Source organism: Giraffa tippelskirchi, chromosome 12 (genome assembly GCF_054371585.1).
Source record: "Giraffa tippelskirchi isolate mGirTip1 chromosome 12, T2T-mGirTip1v1.2.pri, whole genome shotgun sequence".
NCBI classification, from domain to species: Eukaryota; Metazoa; Chordata; class Mammalia; order Artiodactyla; family Giraffidae; genus Giraffa; species Giraffa tippelskirchi.
Window position 1 is genome coordinate 143,284,909 of NC_137286.1, and position 14,776 is coordinate 143,299,684.

At 37.7% G+C, this 14,776-nt stretch overlaps 1 protein-coding gene across 3 annotated transcripts in view; it reads left to right on the plus strand.

Annotated features, from left to right (window-relative positions):
• Nucleotides 1-14,776, plus strand: part of LOC145530572 (uncharacterized) — a 414,567-nt gene that overhangs the window by 387,955 nt on the left and 11,836 nt on the right. For all 3 annotated transcript variants that reach the window (XR_014071907.1, XM_081552135.1, XM_081552136.1), the window contains one exon: nt 5,804-5,888. Coding sequence is in view for 2 of the 3 variants with exons in the window: in XM_081552135.1 (XP_081408261.1) it covers nt 5,804-5,858 (55 nt within the window). In the remaining variant the exon portion in view is untranslated. Of the gene's footprint in view, nt 1-5,803; nt 5,889-14,776 lie in introns of those variants that run through there.

The following is a 14,776-nucleotide window of genomic DNA, read 5'->3' on the forward strand; positions in this document are numbered from 1 at the left end:
ATGGAGGAGAAGACATTGGAGACAGCAATATAGGCAATCAGAAACAAGTGGGTTCACAGGAAGAGTTCTGGTTACTTTACATTGTAATGAGTGATATAAACATGTTCTTTTTGGGTGCTAATGGAAATGGTCCATTAAAGAGCAAAGGACTGATTATTTTGGATGGGCAGAGAACTTAAGTTACATCTAGTATGATGGGAAGGAATGGCTACCCACTCCAGTATTATTGCCTGGAGAATCCAATGGACAGAGGAGCTTGGCAGGCTCTAGTCCTACGGTCGCACAGAGTCAGGCTCAACTGAAACCAGTTAGCACGCGTGCAATAGAAGGAAACAGGAGTTAGTGCAAAAGTGGAAGGAGTCCTGAGAGTTGTTGGGCTTATAATGGCTCATCAACAGCGAAACGCAGGATGGCAGAGTTAAGGGATGCAAGTGCTAGGAGCTGGGTAGATGTGTGTGACTCTAGTCTAGGTAATGGGTTACAAGTGAGAGTGGAAAGGGGCACGCTATGGTCTGAGAAAAGGATAGAGATTGAAGGATTTCTTTGGAAAAAGGGAGAGTAAATATTCTAGGAATGAGGAAGGAGCATGATGGCCTGATAGCACTGATGGCACACTTTCTTTATCAACTGAGCCACAAGGTGGTTATAACAAATTATCATGGATTGAACTTCCCTGGTGGCTTTCCCATTGCAGGCGGTAAAGAATCCACCTGCCATGCAGGAGACCTGGGTTCAATCCCTGGGTTGGGAAGATCCCCTGGAGGAGGGCATGGCACCCCACTGCAGTGTTCTTGCCTGGAGAATCCCCATGGACAGAGGAGCCTGGTGGGCTGCAGTCCATGGGATCGCACAGACTTGGACATGACAGAAGCAACTAAGCTGAAGCAGCAGAAGTTGAGTAAGAAAGAGAGAATTGAAGCCAACAGAATAATGGAGAGTAAAACTTTGGTAGAATCCATGAACTGGAAATCCTGGTGGAGTCTTAAAGTTGACAAAAATATGGTACAAGATAGAGAGCTGGAAAGAAAAGTGAAGGGGACTCCAGACAGGGATACATAGAATTTACATAGGAGTGGTGGCCCTTATTGGTAGTGACAAGGTCTAACTACAACTGTGAGGGTGCTAGAAATTTAGATGAACTGAGATTTAGATTAATTCATTTTTACAAAGTTTAGCAGGCTAATGGTGGTGGTTTAATCGCTCAGTGGTGTCTGACTCTTGCGACCCCATGGACTGTAGCCCAGCAGGCTCCTCTGTCCATGTGATTTCCCAGGCAAGAATATTGGAGTGCGTTGCCATTTTCTTCTCCAGGGGATCTTCCAGACCCTGGACTTGAACCCAGGTCTTTTGCATTGCGGGCGAATTCTTTATCGACTAAGTCACCAGGGACGCTCTAGTGCAAGGATGAAAACCTAGGATGTAGGACCTCAGAGCTCACACAAGACTGCATCCAATTTTCTTTTTTCAGGTTTTTTTTTTCTTTAGCTATAGAACAATATCAACTACATGGTAACCTCCATTTACCAGTATATATACAAATGGAGTATATGCATATGCAGTATATATGCATTTGCTGTCAGAAATATGCAACAGACTTTGGTTCTAATGAAGGATAGCTTTCCATTTGTTCTGAGAAATACTGAAGAGTTCTTACCCCAGGAGGCTTTTCAGTGTATCCTCAGCAGCATCTGTGGCCACCAGAGTAGGGTTGCCAAACTTCATTCCAGAAACACTCAAAGGAGTTTGCAGTGAGGCCTTGACCAGAAGCTGAGCTGCTTTTAGAATTTTACTTTTAACATCACAGTTATTCCTCCAACTTCCAGGAAATTCTCTGCCCTTTCATATCACTCTTGGATATAAAATGGACATCTTTTACTCTTGGAGTTGTTTATTTATGTTTGCATTCTTAATGTGAATTTGTACCATTGGCTGATATTGCTAATTCCTATACTACAAGGATTGTTTGCATTTAAACCATCTTGTATTTCTCATAACTCAGTGTGAAAAGTATGTTGCTTAGTAAATGGTTTTGGTAATCAGAGTTATTTGCATTCCTTAAGATTAAAATCATTCATGGACTTGCCTGGTGAGCTGGTGGTTAGCAGTTCCACTGCAGGGGCCATGGGTTCCATACCTGGTTGAGGAACTAAGATCCCACATGTAAAGTGGCATGGCCAAAAATGTTTTAAAAATTCTTTTAAGAAGTTTCTTTTAAAAAGAGTAACATCATTCTTATGACAACCAAATGGTAATGCATGGTGGAGGAATGGAGAGAAAAAAAAGAGAAAAGGTTTAACCCTATAAGTGCCATATGACAATACACTAAAAACAAATCTTTGTAACAATTATTCAAATAAAAATAATGTGATTCTTTTCTTCTAAGTTTTCTGAGTTGAGACTCAGTGCCAAGCCAAATATTAGTGAGTGAAATCATAAATACCAATCATATAATCTCTTTTTTATAATTTCTGTAAACCATGATTTGTGACAACTTTTTACTGGTGTAAAGCAAAGAGAAACAAGAACAAAAATCTCTAAGAGATAAAACCTGTTCTATTATCTGCTTCCTAAAGAAGATATTAATTTAAAGAAGCTCATCATTATTCTTAAAAATTGTCCCCTATTATCTTTAAAGTTTGAAGACAGATTTCTATTAAAATTAATGCTTGAGAATAGCATTTCACTTTGAAAATGTGGGCCTTTTGAGAATATATTTGTTATAGACCTCTAAAAATTGTTACTGATTTTCTTATATTCAGATATATTCCTCACCTCATTTACTGCTATAAGAAGAGAAAGATTTAGAGTTTTAGGGAATACATAAAACTATATTCAATTGCAGAAAATCAGAAAAGTTGGCTAAAATTGTTAGGTGCAATCAAATTTCCACTCTATTCCCAGAATCTAAAGAAAATGAGAAAACATGAAAGATAAAGGGGAGTGAAGGAGGCTGAGAGAGGCATTATTTATTATCAAATATGGCCATGAAAGAGAAATTCCAGAAATTATAAGAGAATAATCGAATGGATACAGAACATATCTTTTTAATTTCCTGGTTATAAAAACATTGATTCAAAGAGCCTGAGAAAAAAAGCCACTAACTCAGAGACGTGAAGATAGATTTGAGTTGAATGACTTGACAAAGAGAAAGCTAATGCTAGGGTGATTGCATTTAGGGGGCAGGTGTCCCAAAGAAAAACCCTGCACAAAAGACTTTGGAAGAAGTAGGAAACCAATGTGGCAGACATCTTTATTCAATAAGCAAAAAGGAAAAAAAAAAGAAAGGAAGGAGGTGATTTGTGAGAAAATGCTGAAATCCAAACAAGGAACAACCCAGAGAATAAAAGCAAAATAAAATAAGTTAAAAATGATTAATGAAGGAAATGAATATAAGATCAACTTTTAAAACTATGAAATAATAAAATAAATATAATAATGGTACTAAAGTAGCAGTTGTTTTCTTAATTTCATTAAAGCGTACATTATCTATAAAGGTAAACACATAATCATGATCATATGAAATGGCAATAAAGTTAATGAAAGGATGCTTACTTATGTCCGACTCTTTGCAACCTCATGAACTGTAGCCTGCCAGGCTCCTCTGTCCATGGAATTTTCCAAGCAAGAATACTGGAGTAGGTTGCCATTTCCTTCTTCATGGGATCTCCCTGAACCATGTAGCCAACCCACCTCTCTTTCATCTCCTACATTAGCAGATGAATTTTTTTTTACCACTGGGCCACCTGAGAAGTCCTATGAGAGAGAAGGTAGGATTTGTGAGCTCACACTGCCCTGCAACAAGGAAGAGGAGTGATAGTGTAGAGGAATGACGCGTGTGATCCTGAAAGGATGAGAGCTTCACCTTGTAGGGGAGATTGTTCATGTAACAGAGTGGCAGGGAGATGATTTAGGGCTTGCATAAGGATCAGGAAAAATACAAACTACCCATCTTGCCTCTTCCCTGGTGGTTCAGACAGTAACAAATCTGCCTGTAATGCGAGAGACCTGAGTTTGGTCCCTGGCTTGGGAAGATTCCCTGGAGAAGGACATGGCAACCCACTCCAGGGTTCTTGGATTCTCCAGAGAATCCCCATGGACAGAGGAACCTGGCAGGCTACGGTCCATGGGGTCGCAAACAGTTGGACATGACTGAGTGACTAAGAACACAGCACACCCACCTTGCCAGTGAGTTACGGGCCGGGTCGGGGGGTGGTGGTGGTGAGAGTATAAATTAATCATACAGTGGATAATGGAATAAACATTCCATTTGCTGAGAGATAAAAAGGCCATCGGTACTATGTAAATCTTGGATATTCTTAATATAATTCTAGAGCACAGATATTTTATTCAATATGCAGAAGATGTAGTTCCTAAATACAATTATGGTGTACATTAGCTTACTTATCTACATCAGGACATAAATCCAGTTCTACATGAATACAAATTCCATGTTCTTTCAATTATAATAGATTCTACTGTGTACCGAGGAATACTTAGTTACAAGAGAGACATTATTAAAGGATCAAAAGATAAAAGAAACACTATATATACAGTATATATATATCTATATAGTGTATATATATGTATATATGAGCTTTTTGTGTTTAGTCTGTAAGTCATGTCCAACTCTTTTGTGACCCCATGGGCTGAGTCTACAGGCTCTTCTGTCCATGGAATTTCCCAGGTGAGAATACTGGGGATACACAAACTACAAAAATCGAAAAGTTAAAACTGAAAAAATCTATGGTGGGAAGACACTCATAAGCTAAATTGTTAATTTCCTTTTTGTACTTTAGTTTTTACCTGAAGGATTTGGTGTCATGTGAACAAAGATCAGGACTGAGGCATTTTGGTAAAATCAGTTATTTAGAGACACAACGTTAAGACAGATAATGACAACATCCATATCCCATGTCAGTTGACACGTTTCATGTGGAAAAAGTGACAATTTCACAGGAATTAGTGCAGCATAGTCTCCATGCTTCTGCCTCTGCTAAGTCACTTCAGTCATGTCCAACTCTGTGCGACCCCATAGACGGCAGCCCACCAGACTCCGCTGTCCCTGGGATTCTCCAGGCAAGAACACTGGAGTGGGTTGCCATTTCCTTCTCCAGTGCATGAAAGGGAAGAGTAAAAGTGAAGTCGTTCAGTCGTGTCTGACTCTTAGCGACCCCTCGGACTGCAGCCTACCAGGCTCAGTCTCCATGAATGTGTCTCAAATATACACCTATGGTCATGATATCTGAGTCATTGAGAATAGTTCTGTCACGCTATGGTCACAATTTTACTTCATTAGTTTTTAAGGAACACATATTCTCATTACTTTTGAAATGATTTACTAATTCTCCTCTCAGCAAGCACTTGTTAATAGTGATAACAAATAGGCCAAACCTTTCCTAACCCTAGGAAATAGGTTTAAAGCATATGCCTTAAGAGATTGTAAATAATTCCTTAGAGATTGTAGGTAATGTATATAAAATGGCAGGTCTGAATTTAGCTGCATCAAACAAGGACCATGAGCGTGAAACTGATTATCTGAGATCCCTGAAAGCTATGTGTACCTATTTTTCCCCAGCTCTCGTACCCTTTGTCACCATTTTGAATCACTTAAAGGTCTCTACTAACTTGCTTTACAACTCTAAATGTCAATAATGATTCACACAGTCATTTTAGGTGTTTTATTTTTTAAGTTTTTTATAGATTTGTTTTTAATGTGGACTATTTTTAAAGCTTTTATTAAATTTGTTACAATTTCACTTCTGTTTTATGTTGTTTGTTTGTTTTGTTTTGTTTTTGGTTGCAGGGATTTGAGATCTTACCTCCCTGACCAGGGACTGAGCCTGCACCTCTTGCATTGAAAGGCAGAGTCTTAACCAGTGGACCACCAGGTAAGTCCCTAATGGGTTTTTAAACATCTTACTTGAATTAATTGTTTTTATTGGAATTCACTCCATTATACCACTATTACTTTATTTTCGAAAACATTAGGGATTTTCCACTCCCACACAAATAAATAGAAATCTCTCTATAATGCAAAATTTATACCAAGTCACCTGGTTGCTTTTATTCTGTTTTATTGTCAAATATCATTACCATTTTTAATTTATGAAAGAAAGGTTTTAACCTCCAAAACATTCCATTACATGAATATACTTTGTCAATTTTATGAGATTTATTCCAGGTTCTGTAATTTAGGCAAGTTATTTCATCCTATCTTAAACCATCAGGAATTGTAATAATCACCTGATTCATTGTTAATAGCATCAAATTGTTGCATAAATTTAACAATATAACAAATTAAAACAACTTAACACATAGAAATCTTCAATACTCAGTAAGTTGGAAACTGTAATTATTCTTCCAAACTACCTCTTTGCCTAACCCTTGTGAATATCATTGCTTATAGTAGACTTCATAATATTTGGCTTTTAATTAAGTATATGAAAGACAATCTTATTCAAAGTTTTTAAATTCCTACTCTCAGTGTTAAAAATAAACCCAAGTGTTGAGATCTAACATACAGTTTGTGTTTCTAATTTCTATAAGACAAGCTTAAGCTTTCCACAGTGTTGTATCAAGCCTAGTAGGGGATTATTGTTATCTAATTGCCTAAAATTGGTGGTGGGTTTGGGGGAGCATGTTCCTGGGAGTTAAGGTGAGTCAAGGAAAACTAACCAAAGTAATTAAGGAAAGTCAAGGGGAAGGGTATCTGACACAAAAATAGTCTGTCTTTTCCTGCCATGCTAGCGACTGTTGTGGAATCTGGCAAGCAATGTCATTAATGAGAGTAATTATTATCTCCTCCTGCTTTTTAGCTATTGTTAATTTTTGAAAGTTCCTTTGGCAAGAGCTTGCCAGAAGTTGTCATGATACAGCAAACAAGGTCATTAAGCAGATACTGAGTGTTCTGAGGTGAGATGCACATGGGGAATACGATTTTTTAAAATTCAATCTTTTGTAGGCTACATGAGATTGTAAACAGTCCTGAAGGTAACATAGTGTTGTCCCTTTTATGTTTTACCTGGATTGATGTTCTAAAAGATCTAAAAGACTGCTAGAAATGTGATCTAAATTAAAATATACATATTTTGAAATTCCTCAATGTTTTAAAATTGTTGTGTTCATGGATTTGAAAGAATTGAAGACTAGGATTGGGCGGTTTCTCATGACTTTCTGATACATTGATTTAGGTCAGTTGATGTCTAACCTCAGTATTTACAATATTTGGAAACAAAAATATGGCACTATTAAACAGTTTAGTGTCACTTGCCTTTAATTCAGAAAAGCGATTGAATTTCATTAGACATCCTTTCTTTTCTGAATCACTATAATTCTACAGATTTTAACTAAGTGGTTTGTTGTGGTAGATTCTAAGGATCCTGTGAGCTTTACTTTAGATCATTAATTCAGTAATATACTGGTTATTGCCATATTGTTATAGCATCTTTTCTGTGTTTATCCATATGTGTGTGTATTTTAATTTCCATTCATGGGAATTATTGCCTTATCTCTTTTGCTATATTTCTGATTTAGTCCCACATGTTTTAATCCTTGGCTATTATGTAAATAAGATACTACCTTAAGTGTTCAAATTCAAATGTAACATATGGGCAGCCAGGTGTCCCTGTCTTAGAAAAAAGCTTGAGGATTTAGGAAAATATTGTACAGAGCCAACCCCCTTGATTGTATATTTCACCCTTAAAATACGGGAATTAAGAGTGGCGCTTGCTAATTTTGTCTGAAGATGTGTAAAGCTGGTATTCCCTCCTTCTGTCCTAGAAAGAACAAGGAGAACTAAAACCAAAATGAAGCATTACTTTATTTATTTATTTTTATTTCTTTAAGATATAACTAGGAAAAAGTTATGGCCTCCATATGAGGACTGGTTGGAAGACCCTCCAGGATGTGTGAAGAGACCAGAATATGTTGAGAAAGATACCAATAAAAGTGGACTAGGTCATCAAAAAAGACCCAGTCAAACAATTCTCAAGGGCTAGGTGTGAAATCCAAACCACTGTTGTAAAACAGAGGGGAAAAAAAGGACTGGAGAGGGTGATAGCAGAGAAACATTGAAATGCTGTTTGATTTCAGAAAGTGATGCTGCAGACTAATGAAGAATTGCATTAAAAAAATCCATAGTTCTAGAATAAAATCTGCACCTGTGGAGTGAAAAAATCCAGTTTTTGAATTTAAGATAAAAATATAAATAAGAAAATGATAAAAAAAAAAAACACCATACAGATTTTATTCCCTCTTGGATAGGGAGAAGCAAGTAAAACACTAATTTGCCCATAAGTTTTGGACTAGTAGGGAGAAATATAAGGTAATCAGAAAAAAAAAATCACAAAATAAAAACAAAAAAAACAATAAAACAAAAAAGCACCAAAGAGCTGTAGCTATATCTGATCCAAGAAAGCCTGCCTGTAAAAATCTGAGACAATGAAAGAATAAAAGGAACTAATCTAATAATTTGAACTCAAGCATCTTCTGATTGTAAGCAGAATAGAGTAGCTGATGGCAGATGGGACTTCTGCCTAAACAACTAGAAAAGACAGAATCAAAACTGGTAGATTATCTTTTGAAGCGTGCTGAATGATGCAAGGACAAGTGGAAGCAGAGAGCTGAGAACCTGAAGGGGAGAATCTTGCCAGGTTAGTGACCTGCAGAAATTTCACTCAGGCCGATTCATGGTGAGAGAAAGTGACTGAGCATCAGACATGACATCCATAGGAAGAAGCCGGCAGGGAGGGGTCAGGAGAACAAAAAAGCAACAGCAAAGCCCCCAAGCTTTGCCAAGGACCTGTGGGCTTCACACACCTGGACAGTTTTTCCCTAGGACGTTTCCAGAGACTGGACGGGCAGGATGGGGGCAGGGCAGGCTTCACCAAGGACTGCAGACTCACAGCCCCAGCCCCAGCAGAAAGCTTTTGAAAAGCAGACTGGTGTTCTGGCATTTGGTGAGACAGGATTGGAGGTGCCTGAGGTAAGTGGCATGCAGAACACGTGAAGACTCTCTGATAAAAAACCTTTGACGGTTAAGGACAAACCCAAGGCAGAAAGAATTGTTTCTGAGTCAATGACTGTGGTCAACTTGACTCTAGAGATCCTTCCCAGATAGAGTCAGAAGAGAAACAGAAATTGCACGATCTTAGTGAAAGATTTTAACATATTTTTCTCACAAGCAGCAGAAGTAAAACAAAAAGAGTCTGTAATGATATAAAAGACTTGAAATTGCAATTAATTAAGTTTACCTAAGTGACATAAGGAAACTACCCCATCAACATCATGGAACACATTCTCTTGACATACACAGGCAATATACACCAAAATTAACCATACCAGGGCCAGTAGGTAAAACTGATGAAATTTCTAAAGATTCCATTCACTTAGAGTAGATTTTCTGACTATGATAGAATTAAGTTAGAAATCAATGATCAAAGGGGAATTGAAAACAGCCCCAACATTTTAGAAAACAAGCAATATGCCTCTAAATAATGCAAATCATAGTGGAAATTATTAATAGAAAATATGTCAAACTGAATGTTAAAAATATCAGACTTACAGGAAAGCAGATAAAATAGTGCTAGTAATATAATTTATAACCCCAAATAAATCTATTAGAAAATAGGCTAGAAAAATGTGTGTTTTTATCCTCTATCTCTAAGGCAAACAATGAACAAGACAAATATTGGTTAAAAACATGATACTCTCTTAATAAGTCTGATAAAAGGTAAAAAGGACTATAGGGAGAGAAAGTAAAGTAATAAAACATATCAGATTCCCCCTGTAGATTCTATAGAGATTAAAAAATATACAATGAACAGTTTCATGCTGCAAATTGACACTTTGAAATTGACCAAATCATTGAAAAACACTAATTGAAAATATCACAGAAAGAAATACAGAATAAGATTACTCCTAAATGCACCTCTCATTTTGAACCAATAAGCCAGTTACAAGAAGACAAATACTATATAGTTCCAGTTATATGAGGTACCTTAAAGTACTCAAACTCATAAACATAGAAGGGGAATGGAGGTGACCAGGGGCCAAGAGAAGGGAGTATGGAGAGATTTTGTTTAATGAGCACGGTGTTTTAGTTCTGCAAGATGAAAAAGTTCCAGGGATCTGTTGCAAAACAATATGAATGCATTTAGCACCGTTGAACTGTAAACTTAAAAATGGTGAAGATGATGTTTTATGTGTTTCTTTCTCACAATTAACTTTTTTTAAAAGTAAACCAATATCAAGACTGTTCCACAAAAATGATATAACCCAGATTCAGATAGCTTTAAGGACAAAGACGGTAGATTTCCCAACTGAATTGTTAAGCCAACATAACTTTGATACACTTGAAAAAGATATTACAGAAGGAAAGTTAAAGATCATCTCTGTCAGGGCTATGGATGCAAACATCCACGTTAAATGCAGTGAAGTCAAACTTAATACAGTAGGAAGGAGCAGAGTTTACTGAGGTTTAATCCAGGAAAGAAAGGTTTGTGTAACAATCAACAATCAATGCACAAATTCAAACATACGCATTACCATATGTAAAATTAGATGGCCAGTGGGAATATATATGATGCATTGAGCACAAATTCAGTGCTCTAGAGGAGTGGGATGGGGTGGGAGGTGGGAGGGAGGTTCAGGAGGGAAGAGACCCATGTATACCTATGGCTGATTGATGCTGATATACGGCGAGGCCAGCATAACATTATAAAACAATTATCCTCCAATTAAAAATAAATAAAAATAATCAATAATTCATGAGATTAGCAGAAGAACCTATGATTGTCTATGTAGGTTCAGAAAAAGCTGCTGTCATAATTTTACACCCGTGCTGTTTCCATAAGGAGGGTGTCGGCTGACTCCATCTCTTTCACCAAATGCAACTAATACTTTGGATGGAATGCATGGAGCAACCATGTAAGGACTCTGGTCAGTCAGTGGTAGCAGAAAGTTTGTAGAAAGAAATCGGAACTCAATTGCAACTGAATTGGCAGGAAGACTCCCATTTTATATTCCTCCAACATCTTCCAGCCTGGATTTCAAGGCACTGTGAAACCAGAACTTTGTTCTCTGTGTAGACAGAGCTCTCAGAGAAATGATCAGTCTGGCTTGAGTAGTAGGCCATGTTGGTCCAGAGTCAGAGAAAGTGGAAAATCCCTTCCTCTTCTTCTTTTTTCTTTTTGTTTCTGATTTTTCTATACCCTCCTGCACCAGCCTGGAGGCCAGAAGGTAGTCAGAATGCCAGAAGAAACAACTGCTGACACACAATTCCATATTGAGTGAATTATCCTTCAGGAATGAATGTGAGAGATATCAAGTGAAGAAAACTAGGGTAGCATTTTCATAGCAGCACTCTGAAAGAAATGCTAAAGGCAGTTTTCCAGACTAAAGAGAAATGATGTCTAGAAGACACAAAACTTCAGAAATGTGGGAAGAGCAACAGAAAATACTAACTTTCATATAACTGGGGGAAAGTTGAATATCTAGATTGCAATTCTCCTTAGAGCCACCTCAAGAAAAGCTACCAGAGAACAAAGTGTTGAAAAACATAAAGAAAAATTAAAATCAACTGAGTTACGAAAAATGTGGAAATAAACGTTGGAAGGACGTAGAGGAAAGAAAAATGGAAAAACAGCACTGGGGTGACCATGGGGGATGGGAAGGGGAGGGCCGTGAGAGGGGGGTCTGGATGGGGAACGCATGTGCACCCGTGGCTGATTCATGTCGATGTTTGGCAAAAATCACCACAATATTGTAAAGTAATTAGCCTTCAATTAAAATAAATAAATAAATTAATATATATATATATACAAACAAATAATTGCAAACATATCAGTAATTCCATCTAATGAATTACACATCAATTAAGGCAGAGACTGTGGAATCTAATTTTTTTGAGGTCAAAATCCTTTTCAGTTCAGTTCAGTTGCTCAGTCGTGTCCGACTCTTTCTGACCCCGTGGACTGCAGCACACCAGGCCTCCCTGTCCATCACCAACTCCCAAAGTTTACTCAAACGCATGTCCATTGAGTCGGTGATGCCATCCAACCATCTCATCCTCTGTCATCCCCTTCTCTTCCTGCCCTCAATCTTTCTAAACATCAGGGTCTTTTCAAATGAGTCAGCTCTTTGCATCAGGTGGCCAAAGTATTGGAGTTTCAGCTTCAGCATCAGTCCTTCCAATGAATATTCAGAACTGATTTCCTTTAGGGTAGACTGGTTGGATCTCCTTGCTGTCCAAGGGACTCTTGAGAGCCTTCTCCAACACCACAGCTCAAAACCATCAATTCTTCTGTGTTCAACTTTCTTTATAGTCCAACTCTCACATCCATACATGACTACTGGATAAAACGATAGCCTTGACTAGACTGACCTTTGTTGGCAAAATAATGTCTCTGCTTTTTAATATTCTGTCTAGTTTGGTCATAACTTTTCTTCCAAGGAGCAAGTGTCTCTTAATTCATGGCTGCAGTCAGCTTTTAAACAATCCTTTTAAACATTAAGTAATTATTGAGGATTTCAAAGATCGTTTGTCTAATTGAGTTAGTTATTTTGATATTCACTGTATTTGAAATTAAAATCAAGATTTTTGAAATACCTACTAATTCATTTTGAAGTATCTACCAATTCATTTTAAAGGAATAAAACTACATGTTAACATAAATAACATTTTATGAAAGTGATCATTTTTTTAAAAAGAGGAAAATTCTGGCATTGTTTTGTATTTTGTAAATTTCCCTTAAAATTTGATTTAACTGAACCCAGTGGGTTTCCAGTAAGCACTTTGTGACCCCATGGACTGCAGTATGCCAGGCTCCTTTGTCTTTCATTATGTTATCTAGCCATTTCATCCTCTGCCAGCCTCCTTCTTTTGCCTTCAATCTTTCCCAGCATCAAGTTTTTTTCCTATGAGTCAGCCCTTTGCATCAAGTGGCCAAAGTACTGGAGCTTCAGCTTCAGCATCAGTCCTTCCAGTGAATATTCAGAGTTGATTTCCTTTAGGACTGAATGGTTTGTTGTCTTCCTTGCTGCTACTGCTGCTAAGTCGCTTCAGTCGTGTCCGACTCTGTGCGACCCCATAGACAGCAGCCCACCAGGCTCCTCTGTCCCTGGGGTTCTCCAGGCAAGGATACTGGAGTGGGTTGCCATTTCCTTCTCCAATGCATGAAAATGAAAAGTGAAAGTGAATTCGCTCAGTTGTGTCCAACTCTTAGCGACCCCATGGACTGTGTCTTCCTTGGGATCTTTTAAAAGTTGTTTAAAAGTCTTAGCCTTCTGGTTGTAGAAGTTGTAAAAATCTTAGTCTTTTAAAATTTGTTTAGGTAGAATAAACTTTTTTATAGGAAGGCTATCTGTGTGAAGAAAACACCCAAATACAGAAAAATAAATGATACACCTCAAATAAATTGAGACAATTTTAACCTTTGAAATAACAGAATACTTGACATTTGAGCTAGCTAATCAGAATAAAAATAGTGACAGAGTTTACTGTTAATGAAAATATATTCCTTCAAAACTGCAAGACTAGTGATACTATTTTAATTGAAATAAAAGAAAGAAAAAATAGGACTAAGGGGTCTTTGTCTTTATGTTTGTTTTTGTTATTGTTATTTTTTTTTTAATATAGCTGTTACATGTTTGAGCAAAAGGAAGGTAAAATCCACTCCAAAGAAATAAAGTTTATATTTGTCTTCTGAAAATCAGAGTCTCCTGTATTTACTGCTTCAACTTGCATGGCAGGATAGCATGGTGTGAGGTCAGTTCTTGTTGGATTGGAATTTGAGGCATATGCGTGTTCAATTATAGTAATAACTGTGATAAAATAACCATTTATATAAGAGACCTTACAAATGTGACACAAATGTTTTGGGCTTTGTTGAAAATGAATATATGCATTGGATCCCTTATGCTCTTTATATCTGAGCAACAGAAAAACATGTTAGTAAGCGTGCTTTGTTTTTTAGGTTCTAAGTTTGAAATGGGTAGGCTGTAAAAGAATGGAGATTCTGAAGGATGAATTGGTTGTCATGGGATCCATTCTCTTTCTGTAGCTGCCCTGCTGGTGGTCAGACACCATGGTGGTTAGAGCCTGAGCTCTGGTATGAGACTATTGAGCACCTACACACCACTCTGTACTGGGAAGTTTATGAAGTACATTCTCTCTTTCCTGACCTTTTGTCATCTCTAAAATGGGGTGCTAGTAATTGTAGCTGCTTCGTAGACTTTCATTTCAGGCGCTTAGTTGCACAATCATGTCTGACCCTTTGGGACACCCTGGACTGTAGCCAGGCTCCTCTGTCCATGGGATTCTCCAGGCAAGAATACTGGAGTAGGTCACCATTTCCTCCTCCAGGGGATCTTCGCGATCCAGGGATAGAACCCTCAAAGTGAAAGTGAAAGTAGCTCGGTCATGTCCGACTCTTTGCGACCCTATGGACTCCACTGTCCATAGAATACCCCAGGCCAGAATACTGGGAATGGGTAGCCTTTCCCTTCTCCAGGGGATCTTCCCAACCCAGGGACTGAACCCAAGTCTCCCACATTGCAGGCAGATTCTTTACCAGCTGAGCTACAAGGGAAGCCCAAGAACCCTCAAACTGGAGTATAAATGACTCATTCATTCTCAGACTTGATTCCATTGGTCCCAAACCTCAGTACTAAAAATTTCAATTTTAAGTATGTTCAAAATGTCAGTAATTATATTGATAATTAAGTATTCTTTTGACGATTACCATACCAAGATCCAGTACCTCATGGAAGTTTTCTT